We start from the raw sequence: 24,848 nt of genomic DNA on the forward strand, positions 1-24,848 counted from the left end.
GGGCCAGGGATGTGCCTTTTGCCATCCCTGTGAAAACAGCTCAGATTTGGCTAAGTTATAAGCCTTTGAAAAACTTTGTTTCCACATGCTCAGTAGAGACTTGTTAAAGTTTGTCAACAGAATCCTGAAGGAATTTAATCTGTACTGAGCATGCTCCTGCCCAGGGCTGAGCAGGATTTTCCCTGAAATTGGTGTTGTCTGGTGCCACAGGCCATCCTGGTCATGGAAACCAGAATTAAGAACAGGGAGATCTGATCTCAGTGCCCCCTTGCTGGTGACCACGCAGTATGGAGGAGGAAGTGACCTGTCTCAAATGCAGAAGGGACAAGAACCAGACTGGAGGGTGCAGGGGGTGTAGATTCAGACAAGGAACCTGGGATGGGAAAACTGGGATGGGGAGTTATCAGGAGGAGGTTTAGAGAAGAGCCCCAAGAATGATTAAAGGATTAGAAAACTGTCTTGTAGTGATAGACTCAAAGAAAGCAACTTATTTAGCTTAACAAGGAGAAGGTTAAGGGGTAACTATATTAATTTATGAGTACCTACCTGGAGAACAAATATTTAATAATGGCCTCTTCAGTCTAGCAGAGAAAGGTATTCCCCAATCTAAGGCTGGAAGCTAAAGCTGGACAAATTCAGACTGGAAAAAGCTGTACATTTTTAACAGTGAGGGGCAATTTACCAAGCATCAAGATGGATTCTCCATCACTGATATTTTTAAAATTAAAATTGGATGTTTTTATGAAAGCTATGCTGTCGGAATTATTTTGGGTAAATTCTGTGGCCTGGGTGATAGAAAAGGTTGGATGAGATGATCACAGTGGTCCCTTCTGGTCTTGGAATCTATGGAACTAAGACTGAGAACTGGGAAGGGGAGAGACTGGGACTCTGGGCAAGGAGCCTGTGGATAGACTGGGATGAGGAGCCTGAGGTGGGGAGAAGACTGGGACTTGGACAGGGAGGTCAGAGGATTAGAGTAGAACTGGGATAAGAAGGGGAGGTGGGGAAATGCAAGGAGATGCTGCAGGGGGGCAATGGGGAAAAGACAGTACAAGAATAGGGACAGACTGAGGGAGACAGGGACAGAAGGGTGACCACTAGAATAGACTCCCATCCTGAACATGGAATGGGACCCCAGATTTCCAAGTCTCCTCATTCTTCTGTTCTCAGCAAATATCTGTAAAACCCACTGGCAATGTGTGCCTCATCTGCCTCTACCCTGGTCCACATAGAGGATGACAACCTACTACTTCTATTGGTAAATCCATCAACTCAAGGGGCAGATAGCCTTGCCATGGATCTAAAGGTTCCAATCCTGCTGATAACCCATGTGCGTGTCAATATGATTCCACGGTTTGCTTTTTTAAAAACCTAGAAAATTACACACACACACACCCAGGGCAAAGTTTGAATAGTGTGAATTAAATAAGGCCTAGGGCCACACATTGTTCAATGAAGATAAAATAAAATATTGAATAGTTGCTCATTAATTGAGCTCTGTCCATCCTGTGCACTGAATGAGGCAGGGATCCTGGTGGGAGAATTGTATGTGATCATGTAATTTAAAGACTGTATCTTAATGCATGTGGACAAGGGAGTCACGTTATGTTTGTGTGGACAGCCTTAATTCTGGCATTTCCTGTCCCAGTGCTTGGCTTTGCAATGTTTAAGTACCATTTAACATATTATTTTGTGAGTAATCTTTACGCACAGCATAGTACACTTCATTTCAGCACCACGGACAGCATTAATTGCTAAGAATACTCATATGGTGTACATGCTTTATTTATATCACATACTATAAAGCTGAGACTGTAAACCCATGTAATTCTATTTACTGACACTTGAACAAATTCTCCCCCAGTTTCTCTGGATGCACAGCACTGTAAATCCAGTGATCTTGATTTACAGTGGTGTAAGTCAGTGAAGAATCAGGAGTAACTCCGGTGGAGTCATGCGATATCCAAGTTATGTCAAAGGAAGGTCTTAGGGCCAGATTCTCAGTTGGTATCAATGAGTATAGATCTTCTAAAGCTAATGGAGACACACCAACTTACACCATCTCTATTAGCTTTAGAAGATCAATGCTCATTGACACCAGCTGTGGATCTGGCCCTTATGAGAACATGCTGGGGGAAATTGCTCCTAACACCTATTGGCCTTCTCAAAGTTTTGCCTGAATAAGAAGTGAGTAATGGCTTCAGGACTTGGCCCGTTAATGTTAATGAGACTTATTCATAGACAGCAAGGGAAGAATATTCCCTTAGAAATGTACTGTGTTAAAAAGCTGCCATGAAAATGTATCTGTCTGACTATTGTGAAAAATAACAGATTTGGGGCCAATTAGTATACTTGCACTGGAGTCAATAGAGCTGTGCTGATTAACCTCAGCTGAGGATTTGTCTCTGTATTTTGAAAGGTGATCTGTTTCTCTGAAGAGATAGCGCACTGGTTTGAGCATTGGCCTGCTAAACCCAGGGTTGTGAGTTCAATCCTTCAGGGGGACATTTTTAGGGATTGGGGCAAAAATCTGTCTCGGGATTGGTCCTGCTTTGAGCAGGGGGTTGGGCTAGATGATCTCCTGAGGTCCCTTCCAACCTTGATATTCTATGATTCTTTCTGGGGCAAACACTGTGCTCCTTACTCAGATCAGATTTGCCCCAGTGGATGGAAATGAAAAGTCTAATTACTGTGGAATTCTACAGGAAAGAGGCAGTTGGTTCCAGCCAGCTCTGTCAATCAGACCTTCTTTAAAAACATTGGGAGAGGGGGTGGCTTCAATGTTGGCTTTGTAAGAGACATTCTTTGCCTCAACAATTGTTTCTTTGTCTGATTCCACACCTTTTTAAGGGTTGCTCCTTTGCACTTTCCTTAAGAAACGTATGTCAGGTCACCTTTTATTTAGCGCAAACACATTCCAGCAAACACTTTCACAACAGGGCATTGACAGGAAATGTTCAAAGTACTGTGCAGCACTCTAACCACTCAAATCCCAATGACTTTAATAGGAGACTTGCACATTAGCAATCCAGGCTGCTCTTTAAAAATAGTATAATTTCTTTTCTTAATGGAGTCAGAAGGTTATGGAAGCTTTCCCAGGAGCAGAACCACATAAAGAGAGACAGTCTTCAAGGTGCTAAGCACCCTTAATGAGATGGCCAATGACTCCCAGAAGGCACTAAGTATCTTGCAGAATTGGGACCTAATAATATTTTTCTTTTAGGAAGCTAGAGAAGTCCAAATGCATGTTCTAGCTGAGTTTCTGTGATTGCAAAGTAATGATCATAAAAGTCATTGTTACTGCTAACTCTGTTGGTGTTTTGTTAAAGGACCCTTATTTTGAGGGGTTTATGAATCACTTGTAAAAATTGTTCTGGGCTAAAATTCAGCATATAAATTCTCCCCAATAGCTGAATGTTTTTGCAAAGTTTGAAAAAAGTATTTGCTTTTTCCTTCCTCTCATCTGCAGAGGGTATAAAATCATGTGCTGGTTTCACCTGCACTTTTTTTTGTTAGATCATATAGTATGGTCTATTTCTTTGCTTACATCCACACCGTCCCCTACACATCTGGGACCAGATTCAATTTTTGTTATAACTCTCATTGTTCCCAATTCTGGTCTCTCACCTGGATAGGCCAGGAGCATCTCCTGCATTGATGTGAGATCTGAATCAGATCACTTATTCCAATAGGTGATTATTCCAGGGCAGAATTTTGTCCCCAGGAAAGACCCAATCCATGTAACTGTCCTCTTGCACAGCCGTTGAATTGCCACACTTTTTGGCCACTTTGCCACACTGACACCTGTTTAGTGACTCACTTCCATCTGGCATGTGGTTAAATTTTACCACGTTTATCACTGCTGAATTTGATCCCTTGAGTTAGGAGGGTCATCCTGAAATACAGTTGCATATTGGTTCTTGTAACTCTTGTGTAATCTTTGTTCTGTTTTCTCAAGGCTGGGGGAAGTTTGCTCGCTTGACACGAGCCCTCACAAGCAGCCGGGGCGTCTTGCAGCAGCTTGCTCCAAGCGTGCAGAAAGGAGAGAACGTTCACAAGCATTCTCGACTTGCCGAGGTAATGTCTCATTTCCCTGAGAGAGAGAGAGTATGGAGCGTGTGACTAGAGTGTGATTGCTGAATCAGTACGTCTGTGTATGGAACTTGTGGTCAGAAGGCAAGATTCATAACCCTAAAATCACAGTCTTCTAGTGCAGTTTGCAGATGAATGACCCACCTAAATGCACTGTAAGTGAAGTACTTACATCTTTACTGCGGTAGATGTAAGAAGGTCTCATTTTGCCCCAAATTACCAAGACCTTATTTATGGAGAAATTACACTAGACCTAGTTTACATATCTTTTGCATATGGTGAAGAGGAGAAGGAATGTGGGAACCCAGTGGAAAAGGTGCCCCGAGGGCTAACCATGGGGAAAGGTGGCTTCATAATAATTGCATATCCTCATATAGCTGATAATATTCTCTCTATACTAGCTATGCACCATCTGTGCTCTTTAGCCATAGGGTTCAGGCTTGGTGGAAGGGAGGGAATCCAGGAACAAACGTGCTATGCAGGAAGTCCCCCTGGACAATGAATCAATAAGTGCTGTCCATAAAATGTCATGTAAACTAAGCATAATATTAGGATCTACACTTGTATGATCACCAGAGAGGTCATATAACAATATTAATACTAACCAGTATTTTTCACTTATATGTTGCCTTTCTTCCAAGGATCTCAAAGTTCATTGAATCTCAGAGCGCTCATGTGAGCATAACTGAGGTGGGAAAAGCTATGGGTAGTACAGCAGAGAAGCCTGGGAAATACCTATTGGCTGAGGACTATCAGTGTAGGAAGGGTTGGGAGAACACCTAGGAGGAAGCTGGATCTGAGGATTTGTGGTCTTCCAAAGTCAGATGTCTTTGACCAATATTGTAGCCATCCACTCACTTTATGGAAGCTTTCCCAGGAGCAGAACCACATTACGAGAGACCGTCTGCAAGGTGCTAAGCTCCCTTAATGAGATGGCCAGTGACTCCCAGAAGGCACTAAGTATCTAAAAGAATTGGGACCTGATAATATCTTTCCTTTGGGAAGCTAGACAAGTCCAAATGCATGTTCTGGCTGAGTTTTTGTGATTGCAAAGTAATGATAGTAAAAATCACTGTTATTGCTAACTCTGTCGGTGTTTCGTTAAAAGCCCCTTATTTTGAGGGTTTTATGAACTGGTTGTAAAAAATTTGTTCTGGGCTAAAATTCAGCATATAAATTCTGGGGTAATTTAGGAATACACTTCAAAAGGCTATTTAGGAATACACTTCAGCTCCTAAAGGCTGCTGAAGATTGTAAAAAGTCTCAAAAAATGCAAACGGGAACTGGTGTTGTATAGGTCATCATTATCAGCTTTGAAGAACAAGGATGGAGAATCAGTAACCCATCAAACAAAAATGTAGGCATTCTGCAGGGATTTCTATACCCAGCTGTTTGTATCCCATATAGATGTCCCAATGCCGTCACTTCAACAAACCAATGAACACATACTCCCAGTTCTCATCAGCGAAGTCATCATGAAGTTTGTAGCGGGGTTGTTATCCTGCTCCTGCCCTGAAGGGCTTAAAACAGCCTTGGGGGAAGGTTGTGGCTGGGAGCTGCTAAGCTGGGCTGATTGGGGAAGTGGCTGCAGCTGGGCCACACCCCAATCAGGCTCAGCTGGTCCCTATAAAAGGCTTTGAGCCAGAACCCAGGGTTAGTCTCTCTCTAGCTGTAGAGGGAGATGGGCCTGGCTGCAGGGAGCTAGAGACAGGGTACCTGAGTAGGAGCAGGGCTGGGGAAAGGCAGAGGAGCTGGGGAGCTCCAGCCTGGAAAGCCCCAGGTTGCAGCCTAGCACAAGGCCAATAGGTATTGGGGGTTGCAGAGGGCAGCGCAGGGGTAGGCAAAGGCAGCAGGTCCAAACCCAACCTTGCCAGTGATGAGTAGGCTGATACTGCAGTCTGCCCCCAGGGCGTGGGGGCTAGATGATGACTGGCAGTAGCCTTATACTGAGGCGAAGTGGGGATAGTGGGTGGGGGTTTCCCAGGGAGGGGCGACCCAGATTGGAGGGGTACTGCTAGGGGGCAGCACCCCAGTTAAAGGGGCACCGGGGTCCAGGGAGGGACACGGGGGCCAGAGGACAAGTGGATCATTGGCCTGCAGAGAGCACTCTGGAGCTGGAATGAGCTAATTCCCAGAAGTCACCAGCAGGAGGCGCTGCAGGGGTGAGTCTACACAGTCCATCAAATGAAAGAGGGGAAGGCTCCAGGCCAGGATGTAGACAGCAGAAGTGCTTAAGGCGGGAGATCAGGAACTCTGGAAAGCTCTCACCCAAAGGTTCAGCTGTTACCTGGAAATCCAGAAGATAACGTCCAGTTGGAAAGAGTCCAATGCCATCTTGCTGCATAAGAAAGGCGATCAGGAAAATCTAAAGAACTATCGTCCAATCTGCACTGCTTTCGCATGTCTATAAGTTGTTCATCAAAATGATAACAAATCGACTGTCGTGAAACCTGGATGAACAGCAACCTAGAGAGCAGGAAATTACAGCATGATAGACCACATCTTCACTCTAAACCAACTACTAGAGCATTCAAGGGAATACAAGTTCCCTTTGTGCATTGCCTTTGTGGACTATGAGAAGGCATTTGATAGTGTGGAGACTAATGCCGTTCTTGAAGCTCTTTCAGAACAGGGCATCTGTCATAAATCTAAAGGGGAGGGTAACCACCATTCTGTATACAGTACTATAAAATCCCTCCTGGCCAGAGGCACAAAATCCTCTTACCTGTAAGGGGTTAAGAAGCTCAAGTAACCTGGCTGGCACCTGACCAAAAGGCCCAATAAAGGGACAAGATACTTTCAAATCCGGGGGTGGTGGTGCGGGGGAGGCTTTGTTCTGTCTGTCCCGTGTGGCTTTTGGCCGGAGCAAGATCAAAGACTCAAGCAATCTAACTCCTATAGAGTTAGTAAGTATTTAGCAAGGAAATGCATTAGATTTACTTTTATTTTGGCTTGTGAATGTTCTCTGTGCTGAGAGGAAGGGTATTCCTGGCTTTCTTTTTGTAACTTTACAATTTGCCCAGAGGGAAACCCTCTGTGTTTTGAATCTGATTGCCTGTGAGATTATCTTCCATTCTAATCTTACAGAGGTGCTCCTTTCACCTTTTTTCTTTAATTAAAATTCTTCTTTTAAGAACCTGATTGATTTTTCATTGTTTTAAGATCCAAGAGTTTGGGTCTGTGTTCATCTGTACCAATGGGTCAGGATATATTTTCAAGCCTCCTCAGAAAAGGGGGAGTAGGGGCTTGGGGGATATTTGGGGAAGGTAGGGCTCCAAGTGGCCCTCCCTAAATGTTTGTTTAAATCACTTGGTGGTGGCAGCGTTACCTAATCCAAGGTACAAGAAAGAATTTGTGCTTTGGGGAGTGTTTTTAAGCGAAGCTGGTAGAAATAAGCTTAGGGGGTCTTTCATGCAGGTCCCCACGTCTGTATCCTAGAGTTCAAAGTGGGGAGGGAACCCTGCAGCATCAGTGCAAAATATATCATATTATTAAAGGAAGCGAACTCTGGCTGCCGCACGGATATATCGCTGTTCGATACTCCCCTCCGAATCACCATTGAGAAAGGTGTGAAACAAGGAGATACAGTTTCACCAAAATTATTCACAGCCTGTCTTGAATTGATCTTTCGACAAGCAGACCTGAAAGGCAGGATTAATATCAATGGCGAGCGGTTAAACCATCTCAGGTTCGCATCTGATATAGTGTGGATAGCTGAAAATACAGTCCAGCTTGAGAGAATGCTTAAAGAACTGAATGCAAAAAGTAGTCAAGGCGGATTAAAAATGAACCAGTCGAAAACGAAATATGAGATCAGATGTTCTGCCAAGAAACCAAATAACTCTTGGAGGAGAGCAGATCCAAGAGGTCGACAAATATGTTTATTTGGGCCAGGAAGTCAACATGCACCACGATTAGAAAGGCAAACTGTCGCGCAGGAAAAAAGCTGGGTGGTGCACATTCAACAACATCAGGGACATCCTTCAAGGAAAGATAGGCAAAACAACTTGTGCAAATCTTTTTAACTCAACCGTGCTTCCAGCGATGCTATATGGCAGCGAAACATGGTCGCTGATGAAGACTGAAGAACATCAACTGTCTGTCACACAGAGGGCGATGGAACGAACATTTTTGGGCATTTCGCTCTGCAATCACATCCCCAGTGAAATAATTAGGCAGCAGTCTGGAGTGTGAGATGTTGTTGTTGAAAGCAGGCTCAGAAAAATGAGGTGGGCGGGACATGTGGCCCGACTCAGTGACAACAGGTGGACTGCAGCTATATCTGAGTGGTATCCGCGAGAACTGAAACGGCCATGCGGTCAGCCTCCAAAGAGGTGGGATGATTTCCTAACAAGGAGATATGGACAAGCATGGCGAAGGATGGCCAGAGTGAGAGAAGATTGGAAGACGTCTTGTGATCGGCTCAGTCTTAACTGATGAAGGACCAACAGTCTACGCAGTCTATGCTACTTCAAAAGGGCTTGTCATTTTCCATGAGGTTCCACACATGAACCTCACTCATTCATCTGAATCTCCTAAAGTAAAGAGTTCAATAGGCTGGCAGGTGTTTTTAATACTTATTGTTTATAAACCATGCTTGTTAGCTCTCCTTCAGTGATTTTTATCTGTAGATCTCAAGGTGAATTATAAGGGAAGGTACATATCTTTATTCCCATTTTACAGGATGTGGAACTGAATCACAGAGAAGTGAAGTGATTTTGCTCAAGATTACCTAGCTTGTCAGAGGTAGAACTGAGATGAAAACCCAGCACGCCTGACTCCAAGGCCAGTGCCTTATCAATTAGACCACGCTGCTTTTGCTGGGAGCTTCAGAAGGTCACTTTGTCTGTAATTGGTTTTGTGTCCCTTTCACTCACACGCAGGACCTGAGATTGCCCAAATATATTTGTATCTACTTCTACTGGAATTCATTTCATTTAGAAAGACAATTCTGTAAGTAAAATGATTGAAATTATGCACAATAATTTCCTTAATCCTGTTAAACTCCACAATATCATTATGACAAAAAAGGAGGGAGAAATCTTAAGTGTCTTTCAGCAGCTAGAGCCCATGCTGAGTGCACAGCTGTATTATGTGGGGGAAAAACCCAACTCTGCTGCCATTAGTCACTGATATCTACAGTAGTGCATGCTCCCAATACTGTGCTCTCAGTCTTAAAAATATATCCAACTCCTGGAGACCAATTCTGCCCTCAAGGATGCAATTCTTCTTCTTATCATTTGGAATCGTACCCATGTAAGAGTCTGAGCCAACTCCCACTGAAGTCATTTACAAATTGCTTTTTGGCCAATAGGATCCTGAAATGTTTAAGACTGATGATAAACTATGCATGAGCTACTGCTAGAGTGGACAGAACCAGCTGCATAACTGCACATAGCAACGCTGCAAACAGTTTAGGGAACTGAAGGACACTATTTAGTTGACCCTGTAAATAATTTAAGGAGGCAGAGTGTCAGGCAAGGATTTGAAAGAGGATCAAATGGCATCATGAAAAGGTCAGGCGTTAGGTGGGCTATAGTCAATGCAGATGGGTGAGTATAGAACTTACAACCACCTTTTCCAAAAACACATACCTTTGCCATCTGAACTCAAGGAGAAATTAGTAGTAGTATAAGGGTTTGTATCCTCTTGGTAGGGCTCTAGCCACTCGAGGGAGAGACAGTTGCAAACATCCTGCAGTGGGTTCATGAGCTTTGCCTACACGAGAACATCCATTGTCAGCAACAGGTGAAGCCTCACTGGTGATAACAGTTTAGGGCCTTCCGGATGTGGTGTTGAAAATGGGTTAGCCCAATATACCCGAGCACTTCAACCAGCCATATGGTTGTACCAAGGAAATTGCCACAATTGCTGACAACAGATACAAAATATCTCGATGCAGATAAGACTTGATGTAGCTAAATATGTCATTGCTTAATGGTCTCTGTGGGAGGTGTGGGTACTCAGCACCTCTGAGAACTTACTCCAACCTGAATCATGATCTCTATGAAAAATATGTGAACTCCTGGCCAATATCTGCACTATAACTTAACATGAGCCTGAAATGCACATGTGTGTGGCTGTAACAATGCAGACTAAAGAGCTTGTGTATTCTGTCTTTGAGTCTTCTCTGCACTCAGTTAATCAATGAAAAACTGATTTCAGTAGTAGTCCTATATGGCTGTTACTGCTGGAAAAGTCTTCACCTGGTGGTAGCTTAGGTTTGGCAGAATTTTGGGCAACTTTCCTCCCCACCTGTGCCTTCTTTACACACTTCTAAAGAACTTCAAGACCTATCATCAATCATTCTTTCCTTCACTTCAAATGTTTGTCTTTTTCCAGTGCATGCTAGAACTTAGAAACACCAGGCCAGTTTCTGATCTCATTTAGTAATAATAATAATGCCTAGCTGTCATATAGCACTTTTCACTGGTACATCTAAAAGCAATTTACAAAGGAGATAAGCATCATCCCCATTTTACAGATAGGGAAACTGAGGTACAGAGGTTAAAAGCCTGCTCAATATCACCCAGCAGGCCAGCGGCAGAGCCAGGAACAGAACTCGGGTGTCCTGAATCCTAGCTGAGTGTTCTGTCCACTAGGGATCACTGCCCCATGATGTCAATTCACAGTTGCTCCAGTGAACTCAATGAGTGGATAATGTGTTCAACATGACTTTGCACTGGTGCAGATGGCAGGTTCATTTCTACTAATAAGGGGCAGGAACTTATTTTACATGTGTGGAATGAATTCCTTTAATTGCCACTTGGCTATTGCACTCATTGTTTTAAAATGATCATTGGGTCTGATTCTGATCTCATTTACATCATTGTATATTGGGAGTAACTGTTCTGAAGCCAAAAGCGTTAGACCAGAGTAAAAGCTGGGTATGTGTAATCATAAACAGGACCATTTTTCTTTACTTACAGAGTGTTTGGTTTGGTCTAGCTCGGTAGCCTTCTTGTTTTATAAAAGTCTCAGTACTGTTTTGGACATGAGACAATATATTTGCAAGCCTTATGTGAGAGCTTTTCTACCTCTCTGAACAAACTTCAGTCGGTTTAGAGTATTAAATTCAAGTTAAAAAATCATCCTTTTTTTCTCTACTGACTCTGTGATATTTGCTCTAGAAGTCTCTGTATTTATTGGAGTATTATCGTTTAAGTTAACTTAGCTCAAGATAGGTGCTTGATTGCAAAAGGCCTTTGTTTATTCACAGAGCAGGTAAAGTGTGGGAAGTGTCAGTGTAAGCTTCTACCCTCTATCAGTATGACCTGAGGGGATAATTCTGTCTTCATGCCGATTCTGTTCTTGGCCTCTCTGCTGAGAGTACTAGTTTGTGCTATGATAGTGGTGGTATGATGTAGACACTCATTCACCATGCACTAAGTTGAGACCACTGATTCATTTCATGTGGGCCACTGAACAGCTGCCAGATAGTAACAAGTTTAGCTCTCTCTGGCCATGGCAAGCATAAGTTTTAATATGGAAAACTCCGAAATGCATTGTATTGTAAATGCTAAGATGTGCTATGCTTTTGAAAGAGACACAATGGAGTTGCAATGGAATATAAACTAATCAATACCCTTTTACGATTTAACCACCACACAGCTGACTTATGAACCATTGTCCCTGGACACTGGGCACTGTAAGTGTTCTCAGTATTGATGGTGCTGGCTGATTCTGTACCTTTGCCATGAAGTTCTGTGTTCACAAGATTGTTACAATTAAAAATGCAATAGGTATAAGCTATAAAAGTACTTAACTTTATAGTGGCTCTTGGCAGCACTGCTTAATAAAGGATATACCAGCATTTCCATTGGCAACCCTCATTTTCAGGGATTTATAACTCATTAATATCTACTTCAAGTAGAAACTTAGAACGTGGGCTCTTTGCCCACCAGGTTTGTGTTTGTGTGTGTGAGAGTGAATGAATGCAAAAAGGAGATTTGGCTGCAAATTATTTGATTGATTTTTTTTTCAATCATAAAAGGCCTTGAAACAAATTACAGTGGCAACTTGTTGATTAACTTTGAGTACTGATTGTTGACACAATCCCCATTTCTGTAACTAGTCTGAAGTGAAATATTTGTATTTTGTGATATGTTAAAAATATTAATACAGCCTGGCAAAACTTTGATGAAACTTGTCACGTCTCCACTCTAAATAATATTCTATGGCTTTAAAGAGCTATGAAAACATCAGGCACTGTTACCAAAAATAATAATAAACAGATAATACTATGGTAGTAGCAGCTGAACCATAAATAATTGGGGCAATACTTCTATTAATAACTTTCTGAAATAAATAATTCTTTTATTGTGCTATAAACACAAAATGGAAAAAAAACCCTCCTAAAATAGGTCTGTTTTACTTATTTAGGCGTGTAGTTCTGACAGTAATGAGGTATTTGCTTATTACATGTATTGGACTGCAACCAACATCAGTTGCTTACATTTTCTCCATAGTTCCTTTTAAATTCATCTTCTTTCTCTCCCACCCCTCCCACCCCCCCGCAGGAGCAGAAATGCATAGCTACTAGCTGGAATAGAATTGGTACACATAGGCTGGTAACCACCACAGGTCTTGGGGCACATCTCCCAGGTGGGTGCTCCAAAGGGATTGTGCTTCAGGGTGGCACAATCCTTTCCAGAGCTCAGAGAGGCGCAGGGAGAGCATCACCATACACCATCCTTTAAACTGGTGCAGCACATGCCTCTCTCTGTGCTTGGCTAGCTTTGCTGGCTGGTGCAGAGGGTGTGGGGACAAGGCCCTGCTCTTCTATGCCCCTTTGGGGTGATTTACATTCTTGGTGGCATTACGAAGGAGCAGCTGGGCTGTGCGTCACCCCTCATGTGAGGGGCTCAAGGCGGGGAAACAGCTCTTCCCCGTTTTCCATACACCTATATAGCAGCCAGGCAAAATCTAGCCCTTCAGTCGTAATCTTCTTGGGTCTTTCTCTGTGGTTTTTTTGTGCAGTGCTGGGCATGCTGCTGGTGCTTAATGACAAAAGCAACCCTGTGATGCATTTAGAATGCTCAGTTTCATTAAAGGGTTTATTCCTCCTCCAATTATTTAAAAAAAGAGTTTGGTGCCTGTGAAAGATCCCAGGTTGGCAGCTCCAGAGACAGAAGTCATGTTGTTTATCTACAGAGCAGGTAGAGCACTGGCAAAGACAGTGTAAGCTGACCTACTGCTCTGCCTCCCTCTCCATGGGTGAGAGCATAGTTCAGTCTCTGTGGCTTTGGATTGCCTTCCAAGAATGGCAAGAAAGCCCCAGATGTGCTGATGGTGTTTGCGACATGCACATATCCCTGTGAGGAACTCAGCTAAAGCTGAGACTACCTCCTCATTTAAACAGGTCAGGTAGCCACCAGTTGTTACCTATATTTGGTCCTTATCAACCTGGACCAGATTTGAACTGGAGATGTAGAGGTGAAATATCCCTTACTAAGCCCTGAGCCTTTCAGTTCAGTGCAGAATAGCATGATCTACAAAACAAAAAGGAAGATAGACTTACGTCCCCTTATTTTCTATGCTGCAGTCATTGGGCCTCTAATACATAATTAGAGAGTAATTATGTTGATAGTTGATAATATTTAAGAAAACTGAAACAGTCAAGTTGTGTATCTTCATAATGACTTGAGCCCCAAGGTCTGATTCTCCTTATACGTACTTCAGTTGTGCATCAGTGTAACTTCACTGACTTTACTGAAGTTAGTCCTGATATACATCAGAGTAACTGGGACCAGAATTTGGCCCTTAGTTTCTAGGCCAGACACAAATAGATCTTATCTTTCTTTGTTTCTATCATACATAAACTTGTGTGAATACATGAGTAAGCTTCCAGACAGTGTGTTTCTAATTTACATAAAGCAAGATTTTCAAAAGCCCTTAGCATTAATTAAGAGTTGGGGGCTTTACCATTGAGTTTAAGGGTCTCAGGATTAGGCCAATGCTGAGTGCATTTGAAAATTTCACCTGTAGAACCTAAATTTTAAAATATAGTTTACTCACACTAAGGGCAAGTTATTTTTCCTTTCCAGGGTTTTTCACTGTCGAGATTCATGTGTATGTTTCCAGATTTAAAAGGTGGTTGTCAGGATGGTTGTCAGAATGTCTGCCTGTGGCTATATTAAAGTAACAATGTTGGTAGAGATTAACTTAGATGTATGCCAAAAATGACAAGCCTAATCTACAAAGACCTTTTGATGGCATAAGTAGTATGACCCCAAGAGCACCTCAGTGCCAGATGGCCAGGAACTACCTGGCATGTACCAGTGAGATTCAGCTGGTCTAACCAGGCCATGTACCCCATCTCACTACTGTCACAATTTCCATGATCCATTTTAGATACAGATTATCATATGCGAACTGGTGACAATGGTGATTAATATCATTGTGAAATGTATGTATTAACACTAGATGAGGAATTACGGTTACTCACTAATATTTTGCTTTAAAGTCTCTGACCAAAAGGAGAGAATCAGTTTTTCTCCCAGACAGGAAGGAAGAGAGCTACCTACACGTCTTGTATATAAATTAAGATTAGTAGAATTAGAACAATGGAAGCCCAATTTACATATGAATCAGCAGGAGGATGGGAAGCCCACAGGAAGGGAAGAACAGCATGAGATCATCCTGAGTTTGGGGTAAAAAATGTGAGTTTAGGAAGATATAAGGAGAAGAGAAGATGCCATCTTGGTATCCATCACTGGACAGACACAAGGGGCCAGAGTTCTGACAAGATGAGAAAGATGGGCCCTTCAACCAAGAGTATTGACGTCTCAGGGAACTGAACATAGGTGAGAAACCTGCTTAGGCAAAGATCTTTCACCTAGAAAGAAAAAGGAAACCCAGCACCTTGTTCTTCTGTGGGAGGTCCTGACTGAGAGTGAGTCAGCCATGGCTGGAAATAAAAAGATTGGTAAGAAATCGACCTTGAACCAAGGCTGTAGCTTGTTGAGTTTAAGTTTTAGACTTGTAGATGTGCATTTTCACTTTAATTTGCTTGTAACCATTTCTGCTTGTATCTCTTTTATTTGGTATCACTTAATCCATGCTCTTTTGTTAATAAACTTGTTATAGTTTTACTATAAATCAATTCAATGCTGTGTTTGAAGGGATGGGTGTGTTTACCCCAGTTAAATGAATAAGCTGTGATGTGTTAACTCTTCAGCAGAGCAGCAAACGATATAGTCTGTGAAAGCACAGTGATGGGGCTGTACATTGCAGAGAAGCATCTCTGAGGAGCTTGTGGGCTGGATTTCACCTGCTAGGCTGGGAGATCCTTGAGGAGTTTGCTGGTGAGGAAGATGGGCTGGTGTGGTGGGAAAGTGAGACACAAACTAGTCACCAGCAAAACTCTTTCTTGCTTAGGCAGAAGTCACACATTGGTTCACAGCTCTGGGTATCCCCAGCAGTGTGTTACAAGAAACAGTTGAAGTTTTGCCTTGCATTTAAGAGGTGGTGTAAATGTTCTAGCAGTGGCTGGGACCATTAAGTACTAGAACTAAAATCTACTTAACTAACCTGCAGAATGTCACTCTGAGATATACCTGCTATTGTCAGAGATGGGAAGTGCATGCTGACCAATTATTGCAATGGATGAGTAGTCTGGATGAGTCCTCCTGCGCATTAGACTGCATTTCAGACTTGGGACTATATCTTACCATTGCTCTTTGTGCAGAACTCCCATTGAAGCCAATAGTTGGATTCACCCACAGTGGTTCAAAGGGGTACACACATTGCTGTGCTCCAAAGGGAAGGGCTGGAGGTATTTGCAATGCTGCCTTTGGGGCAGGGCTTTTGTCAGGGGAGCACACCTCATAATTTGTGGCTGGAGCTCCATATGAGGCCTGCTGGCAAAGCTGTCCAGTGGATGTTCTGAATCAGTTCATCCATGGGCACCTGCCCAAGCCGCTGCCCCAGTCAATACCACATACTTTTGGGGGTATGGCAGTGGTAGGCTGCAGCCTCCTCATAGAGAAGGGATTATTGCCACCTTGCATCACCTCAAGCTTCTCCAACCATCCAAGGGCAGATTTCCTGTTGCATGGAGTCCTGGGTGAATAAGGTCCAGGGCTGGCAGGATATGTCTCCAGGGATGCTTTGTGATAGCCAGGACCAAATCCTAGCCTGGAGTGTTCTAAAAGGATTCTAATTACAGCCTCACATGCTGACCCTCTTTTGTGGCTGTGTATGGAAGGGTCGGGGGGTCTGGGTGTATGGGGTGAGGCTTGGCAAGGGACCCTGGGTATGGGAGGTCCAGATGCACAAGGGTTGGGTGAGCAGCTCCCCATACAGTGACCACTCCCACCTCAGCTGAGGAGCAATGGGGACAGGAAGCAGGGGAGGATGCTGAGCTTCCTGCAGCTGGGGGAGGTTTCTGGGGATGGGTTTGACACAGCTCTAGCCACTCCTTGCAGGGGAAGAGGAAATCCCATCCTCTCCTGCCTCCAACCCAGCTGGAACTGGCACCTGATCCCAGATCAGGGTAGGAGCCACTTGCTGAGGTGTCCCCAGCCCTGCGGTGATTTATCTCTCTGCTGGCTGCTCCAGCAATGTACCTGCACTGCTAGGGAGTGGTGTGTGACTGCTCTTGCAGCTTCCCTTTGCTTCCCTGTCAGAAAGTCATTTTTCTGTGGGGAAGCAAAGAAATCTGCAGGGAACATGAATTCTGTGCACGTGTAGTAGTACAGAATTCCCCCAGGAGTAATCTATCTATGGCTCTGATTGGCCCAACACTGTGGCATTTAATTTCAGAAAGGGGAACTATGCAAAAATGAGGAGGTTAGTTAAACAGAAATTAAAAGCTACAGTGACTAGAGTGAAATCCCTGCAAGCTACATGGACACTTTTCAAAGACACCATAATAGAGGCCCAACTTAAATGTATACCCCAAATTAAAAAACACAGTAAAAGAACTAAAAAACCCACCGTGGCTTAACAACCACGTAAAAGAAGTGGTGAAAGATAAAAAGGCATCTTTTAAAAAGTGAAAGTCAAATCCTAGTGAGGTAAATAGAAAGGAGTGCAAACACTGCCAAATTAAGTGTAAAAATGTAATAAGAAATGCCAAAAAGGAGTTTGAAGAACAGCTAGCCAAAAACTCAAAAGGTAATAACAAAATGTTTTTTAAGTACATCAGAAGCAGGAAGCCTGCTAAACAACCAGTGGGACCACTGGATCATTGAGATAGAAAAGGAGCACTTAAAGACAATAAAGTCATAGTGGAGAAACTAAATGCATTCTTTGCTTCAGTCTTCACGGCTGAGGATGTTAGGGAGATTTTCAAATCTGAGCCGTTCTTTGTAGGTGACAAATCTGAGGAATTGTCATAGATTGAAGTATCACTAGAGAAGGTTTTGGAATTAACTGATAAACTCAACAGTAACAAGTCACTAGGACCAGATGGCATTCACCCAAGAGTTCTGAAAGAACTCAAATGTGAAATTGCGGAACTATTAACTATGGTTTGTAACCTGACCTTTAAATCAGCGTCTGTACCAAATGACTGGAAGATAGCTAATGTAATGCCAATATTTAAAAAGGGCTCTAGAGGTGATCCTGGCAATTACAGACTGGTAAGTCTAATGTCAGTACTAAGCAAATTAGTTGAAACAATAGTAAAGAATAAAATTGTCAGACACATAGAAGAACATAAATTGTTGGGCAAAAGTCAACATGGTTTCTGTAAGGGTAAATCATGTCTTACTAATCTATTAGTTCTTTGAAGGGGTCAACAAACATGTGGACATAGTGTACTTAGATTTCCAGAAAGCCTTTGACAAGGTCCCTCACCAAAGGCTCTTCTGTAAATTAAGTTGTCATGGGATAAGAGGGAAAATCCTTTCATGGACTGAGAACTGGTTAAAAGACAGGGAACAAAGGGTAGGAATAAATGGTAGATTTTCAGAATGGAGAGGGGTAACTAGTAGTGTTCCCCAAAGGTCAGCCCTAGGACCAATCCTATTCAACTTATTCATAAATGATCTGGAGAAAGGGGTAAACAGTGAGGTGGCAAAGTTTGCAGCTGATACTAAACTGCTCAAGATAGTTAAGACCAAAGCAGACTGTGAAGAACTTCAAAAAGATCTCACAAAACTAAGTGATTGGGCAACAAAATGGCAAATGAAATTTAACATGGATAAATGTAAAGTAATGCACATTGGAAAAAATAACCCCAACTATACATACAATATGATGGAGGCCAATTTAGCTATAACTAATCTGGAAAGAGATCTTGGAGTCATCATGGATAGTTCTCTGAAGACGTCCATGCAGTGTGCAGCGGCAGTCAAAAAAGCAAACAGGATGTTAGGAATCATTCAAAAAGGGATGGAGAATAAGACGGAGAATAACTTATTGCCCTTATATAAATCCATGGTACTCCCACATCTTGAATACTGCATACAGATGTGGTCTCCTCATCTCAAAAAAGATATACTGGCATTAGAAAAAGTTCAGAGAAGGGCAACTAAAATGATTAGAGGTTTGGAATGGGTCCCATATGAGGAGAGATTAAAGAGGCTAGGATTTTCAGCTTGGAAAAGAGGAGACTAAGGGGAGGATATGATAGAGGTATATAAAATCATGAGTGGTGTGGAAAAAGTGAATAAGGAAAAGTTATTTCCTTGTTCCCATAATATAAGAATTAGGGGCCACCGAATGAAATTAATGGGCAGCAGATTTAAAACAAATAAAAGGAAGTTCTTCACAAAACACACAGTCAACCTGTGGAACTCCTTGCCTGAGGAGGTTGTGAAGGCTGGGACTATAACAGGGTTTAAAAGAGAACTAGATAAATTCATGAAGGTTAAGTCCATTAATGACTATTAGCCAGGATGGATAAGGAATGGTGTCCCTAGCCTCTGTTTGTCAGAGGGTGGAGATCACATGCTGCCCCCTCCTGGAGAAGATGTTGGACTCTTACAATCAGGAGGCCTGACTTTCCACAGCCTTGCACCTCACACAGTCATTTACATCTGTGCAAAATGAGTGAAATGCTACCATTCTGGTGTGGTGCTGTTTTGCACTCACTCTGCACAGGTATAAATGACCATAAAAAGTGCAGAACAACAAAGAATCAGGCCCTAGGATGCTTATAGAGACAGAATCTCAGAGCTGATTGTTCTCCTTTTTTCCTTTCAGTTTAATCTGTTGGAAATAGCCATCAGCTCACAAAAGATAATTTTAAAAGGTTCAGCAAAGTCTGCAAATAAAAGTCTGCATATAAATGATATTAAAAAGCTGATGTGTGGATAACTCCTGCGAGGGCATATTGTCTGATCTCCTCCTACAGATGGCAGCAATTTATTTTCCATTCCTCCATTCTCCAAAGCAAATTAATTGGCATGCTAGTAGTAGTATTGGGGAAGGGGGAGGAGAAAGGAAGATCTAAAAAGCTTTCTCAGATTCTACTTGTTTGGTATTGACTCACCTCCCTCTGGCAATGCCTTTGTCTTCCTCTCCATTTTCTCCTAGGGCTGAGCCAATGCAAGCCTTCACATTTTTTGTTTGAGAAAAAAATGTAAGGGCCTGATTCTGATCTAACTCTGATTTCATACTTGTGTGCCTCCATTGGCTTAAATGGAGTCACTCCTGATTTACACTAGCATGAGATGAGCATCAGGTCCAAAAACTTCCAGACCTGATTCTATTTAGTTATTCCAGTGCGTAAATCAGGGGTAACGGTAATGAAGGCAGTGGAGTAAAACCAATCCAAGGCCCAATTCTGAAAAGGACTTAACTTCAAACTGAGAATTGCTCAACGAGTTTTAAGCATATGCTTAAAGTTAAGCCTTTGCTTAAGTGCTTTGCTGAATTTGGGCCTAAATGAGGTCAGAATCAGATCCTAGGTCTTCAGATATTCAGTATTCCTGATGTCTGAATTATTTTAACGGAAAGTGAAAGTTAAAAGCTGGCATAATTTACTGGGCTAAGGGTACAATTTTGTGGTGTTGAAAGCAAAGGTAGCTTTACTCTTATGCCCCCCAGAGTAGCACAGCAAAGTCAAATTAATTTATGCCACATCATAGCATCAATATAGCAGAGAATGAAATCACCAGCATTCAGAGGCAGTGTGGTCCAGTGGTTGTGGCACTGGGCTGGGAGTAAGGAGAGCTAGGTATTATTCCTGGTTTTGCCAATGACCTTGTGCAAGCAACTCCTTGCCTCTGCTTCCCTTCCCACCCTGTGTCTGTCTCGTCTATTTGGACTGTAAACTCTTCAGGGCAGAATCCGTCTCTTGCTATGTATGTTTTCAGTGCCTCATGCGATGGGACCCTATAACAGGAAGGCCTGCCCCATAGGGTAAGTCTATACTGCAGCTGGGAGTGAGCCCCCCAGCCAGGGGAGACCCATTTACGCTAGTCGGGCTTGAGCTAGTGCCCTAAAAATAGTAGCGTGGATGTTGGCGGCTTGGGCTGGAGCTCAGGTTCTCAAGCCGACCCGATCCCCTGGGTCTAAGCTTGTGTGGCTAGCCTGAGTCTCCACTGCACCTGCAATGCCCATGCTGCTGTTTCTAGTCAGGTAGCTCAAGCCCCACTAGTGCGAGTCCATCTACCTGGGCGGGAAGCTCACTCCCACTAGCAATGCAAATATACCTTTAAGAGCCAAGAGGTCTAAGCTAGCCAGCCCTGTTCCATTAGCCCTGCCTGTACCATAGGTAGCTGCTTCCCAGCCTAAGAGGGCTGGACTAATTGGGGTCAGGTGACACCCTGAAACATCTGGGTCTCATGGGAGAGCTGAGAAAACTCTGCTTGCAAGAAGAGCCACGGGGAACAAGTTGAGCTCTTGTGGGAGGGTCTGGAAGGACTCCAGGGAAGTAGCCAACATCCTATGTTGGAGTAGGAGCTACCTTTCTATCTTCCCAAGAGGAGCTGAGACTGTGAAGGGACTCCAGGGAAGCATGCTCCAGCTCAAAGCAGGGAGACTTAAAGGGAGCCCAGAAAGTGCTCAGAAGAGGAACCAAAGTGGGGCAAAAATGCTTTTGGATTGTTTGGAGTTGTGTGGACTGAATTTTGAAAGTGACCTAGCTGGAAGACTGAACCATGTCTATTCTCTGGGAGAGAGACAAAACCCTGATGATGGGAAAATGAGGCAGAGTGCTGGCAGGAGCCATGCTTGGCCAGCAGGGGGTGCTGTGGGACAGCCATGCCCTGTGACAGATCCTGATCTGGGGTTGGCATCAAATTGCTACCATCATGCAAATAGGAAGCTACAATACCATAAAAACGAATAGTGAAAGGATGTAGAGGCAACCGGTTAATTTAAAAGGCTCCTGTTGTAGTTGCAACTCTTCAGTGTTAAAAGGAGTCGCAGCTTTTTGTAATGGGCACTATTTCTATGGAACGTTTGGTGAGCTCAATAATAAAAAAAGTGAAAAATGTTTCCTTTTTTCTGAACTATCTGTCATTCTAGGTACTGCAGCTGGGCTCTGAAATCCTTCCACAGTACAAACAAGAGGCACCAAAGACTCCACCACATATCATTTTACATTATTGTGTTTTCAAGACAACCTGGGACTGGATCATCCTGATTTTAACCTTCTACACTGCTATTCTGGTCCCTTACAACGTCTCCTTTAAAACCAAACAGAACAACGTGGCCTGGCTGGTGGTAGATAGTATTGTAGATGTCATTTTTTTAGTAGACATTGTGCTTAATTTCCATACCACTTTTGTCGGGCCGGCTGGAGAGGTGATCTCAGACCCAAAGCTGATCCGCATGAACTACCTGAAGACCTGGTTTGTGATTGATCTGCTTTCATGCTTGCCATACGACGTCATCAATGCATTTGAGAATGTCGATGAGGTTAGTATACCAGGCTCATTTCCGGGGCTTTATTTTTTTTCTTTTAATGTTTGCCTCCCCCCAAAAAGAAGGAATGAATACTTGTAAATATGCTGGCTTAGTGTGTGAGCATGTCTCCCTTGAGTAACTGTCCACAGCAATTGCTGCTGCTTATTCATAGCTATGCAACGTAATATAGATATTGTCTTGCACACATTCACCTCCTATCCCAGGGCTGGGCCTAGGATGTGTTGCCACCCAGGATGGAAAACCACTTGGTCCCCTGTCCTGAGCGGACCAGACAAGTGTGTATGGCCCCCTCCCCCAAAAAAGGTGAGTGACGTAGTGCCCCTAGAAGTTAGTGCTCAGGGCAACAGCCCTGCTTGCTGGCCCTATCTCCTCCCAATGATGATCGAATAACATCTCTTTGGCAATTAGTGGCAATTTTTATAGGCGAAAGTAAGACCAGGAGCGTATTCACTGTTTTTATCCAGCTGTCTTTAATTTGATGTAGCAGCCAGAAAGGAGGAGGACAGCCAGCATGATATGGCTAGCGAGCTCTCTACAGACTACGGTGGGTCCATGCACCACCGTTTGGAAGACATGGCATCCCAAACATTTATCGGAAACTACCATTTTCCAGCTTGTTTTGATGACTTGCGGCCAGGAGAAGGGTCAGAAGAAAGGGATCATGGAACCTTCCCTCCCTCCTTGCTCACCTTCTTCAGGGCTAGCCACAAGCAGCTGGGGAGCACAGACATTCTCCTGGGCTAATCCCACCAATGACTTAAACTAGGGGGGTAGGTTGTAGCTTTAACAGTTTTACGTTTAGTCATTTAGACTAGACTGATCACCTTTTATATTAAAGTCACGTGCAAATAGTTTATACAGGGCGGTTAGATAACTAATAGCTTAATAAATGGTTAATCAATTAGTATAGATGAGTCCAACAGATTGCTTATAACTTAGGCTATGTTTATGTCATGGAGGTCATGGAAGTCACAGAATCCTGACTTCCAGAGACCTCCCTGACATTCTCTGCTTCAGCCCCAGGGGCTGCAGGACTCTGGAGCTGACAGCCAGTGGGGCCCTGGCAGGGTTCCAGCAACAGAGGGCAGCAGTGACAAGCGATAGAAAGCCCCCTGCAATGTTCCAGCAACAGGTGACAGACTCCTCATGGGGCTCTTCTCAGGGTTCCGGCGACAGCCTAGCGCGGGGAGAAGGGGGCGCCTCGGTTGAGCGGCTAGGATGTCCCGTTTTCTCTTTGGGAAGTATGGTCACCCTGCCGCTCCCAGCCACCGTGAGTGGAGGGGGAACCCCACAGCTCCCAGCCACTAGGGTGGCGGGGGAAACCCTAAACCCGCATCAGCAAAAGTCACAGACAGGTCACAACTTCCATTAATTTTTGTTTGTCTGTGACGTGTCCATGACTTTTACTAAAAATAACCATGACGAAATCTTAGCCTTACTTATAACCAGCTATAACACCATCTAGTGATGTGCTTATAACCAGTTGTGACACACAGTACTTGTAATAAAGTGGTCATCATGACATTAACAGGCTTACTCAATATATTATGTGTTGGAGTCATGCTCCTGCCTTCCCTCATTTAGTGGGACCCTCCTTCTGTTGTGATGCAGTTAAATAAAACAGCGAGTTGTCAGTCTGTAGTCCTGTAAGTAGACTTATTTTTGTTCCATAGAAGGGTCCCTTTACAAAACTACTCATGCCTGTAACATGCTTCTTACACCTATTAATCGTTTATTCATCCTTTATAAACATAACCTTAATGTAAAGTGTGACCAATCTCTGTCCTGAAATCAGAACATTCCTTAAAATAATGTCCAATGAAAGATCTGGATAATACCAAAAAAAATGTTACTTCTTGTATAATTAAATAAAAAAAGCCGTGGGAACGAAGCATTGTTCGTCTCATTAGATCCATGTAAAATATTTGGTTTTCACTTTGACTGGGGATAGCTAGACAAACTATTAAGTGCAGTGAAGCAAATGTAATGTTATGTGAGATTTAATTCCCTGAAGATAGATTTTGTTTTATATACAGCCACAGACTGAAATAACACAAGTGAAATCACCCCCAGACCCTTGTAAGCCCTGTCCGTAAATATTGGTTTGTCACAAATTGTGCCAAAGGGAAGATTTATGTGAAAGACTGACATTTTGCTGTTGTAAATAATCATGGTACTGGTAAAGCAATAGAAGGATTGATCACGTGATCAACAGCTGGCATCTACAGTAGAGTTTATATATTTGTGTGGCATCTACAGTAGAGTTAAAAAAACAAAACCAAACAACTAGAGGCAACTTTCTTTACATTCCTAGAACAGTAGCAAATCATCATTGACCTGGTTGGAAAGGCCCTTGATAACCTTAGTCTGTTTCTGTCCGGACGACATACAGAACATGCCCAGGTGTGCATGTCTATGCTAGAGGCCATTACACTGAAATGAAAAGCCTTAAAGTGAATAGAGATAGGTACATAGTTACTGCAATGATTTTATTAAGTGATTATGATTGCTATACTTGGAACTTGTTTTTTCAGATTCTTAGGATAAAGCTGTCATTCAAAGGGGAACAACTGGTTCATACTGCAATTATCCTATGGTTCGTCAATAGTTTCTTAATCACAAAAGTACAATAGTGTTATTCCTGGTCATTCTAGCTATCCCATTCCAGCAAAGAAAACGTTTTTCTTGATGATCTTGTTCTAATGCTGTTCACCATTACTTCCCCTAATGGGGCCAGCTCCTTAGTTGGTGTAAATCAATGTAGATTGACTAGGGCAAATCCTCGGCTGGTGTGAATTGTCACAGCTCCATTATGATCAATGGAGCTATGACAATTTACACCAGCTGAGGATCTGGCCAAATATGTATTGTCCATTTCACTACGAACTGCTTCAGAGGAGAGCTAAAGACACCCCATCTCTTTGAAGGGC

The 24,848-nt window shown here is 43.1% G+C and overlaps 1 protein-coding gene across 4 annotated transcripts in view; it reads left to right on the forward strand.

The window, feature by feature from the left end:
* The window catches only part of KCNH1 (potassium voltage-gated channel subfamily H member 1), a 346,134-nt gene that overhangs the window by 42,234 nt on the left and 279,052 nt on the right, over nt 1-24,848 (forward strand). For all 4 annotated transcript variants that reach the window (XM_045012018.1, XM_045012019.1, XM_045012021.1 and 1 more), the window contains exons 5-6: nt 3,959-4,077; nt 21,517-21,909. In XM_045012018.1, the coding sequence (XP_044867953.1) occupies nt 3,959-4,077; nt 21,517-21,909 (512 nt within the window). The remainder of the gene's footprint in view (nt 1-3,958; nt 4,078-21,516; nt 21,910-24,848) is intronic.

This window comes from Mauremys mutica, chromosome 3 (assembly GCF_020497125.1).
Source record: "Mauremys mutica isolate MM-2020 ecotype Southern chromosome 3, ASM2049712v1, whole genome shotgun sequence".
In the NCBI taxonomy this organism is placed as follows: Eukaryota; Metazoa; Chordata; order Testudines; family Geoemydidae; genus Mauremys; species Mauremys mutica.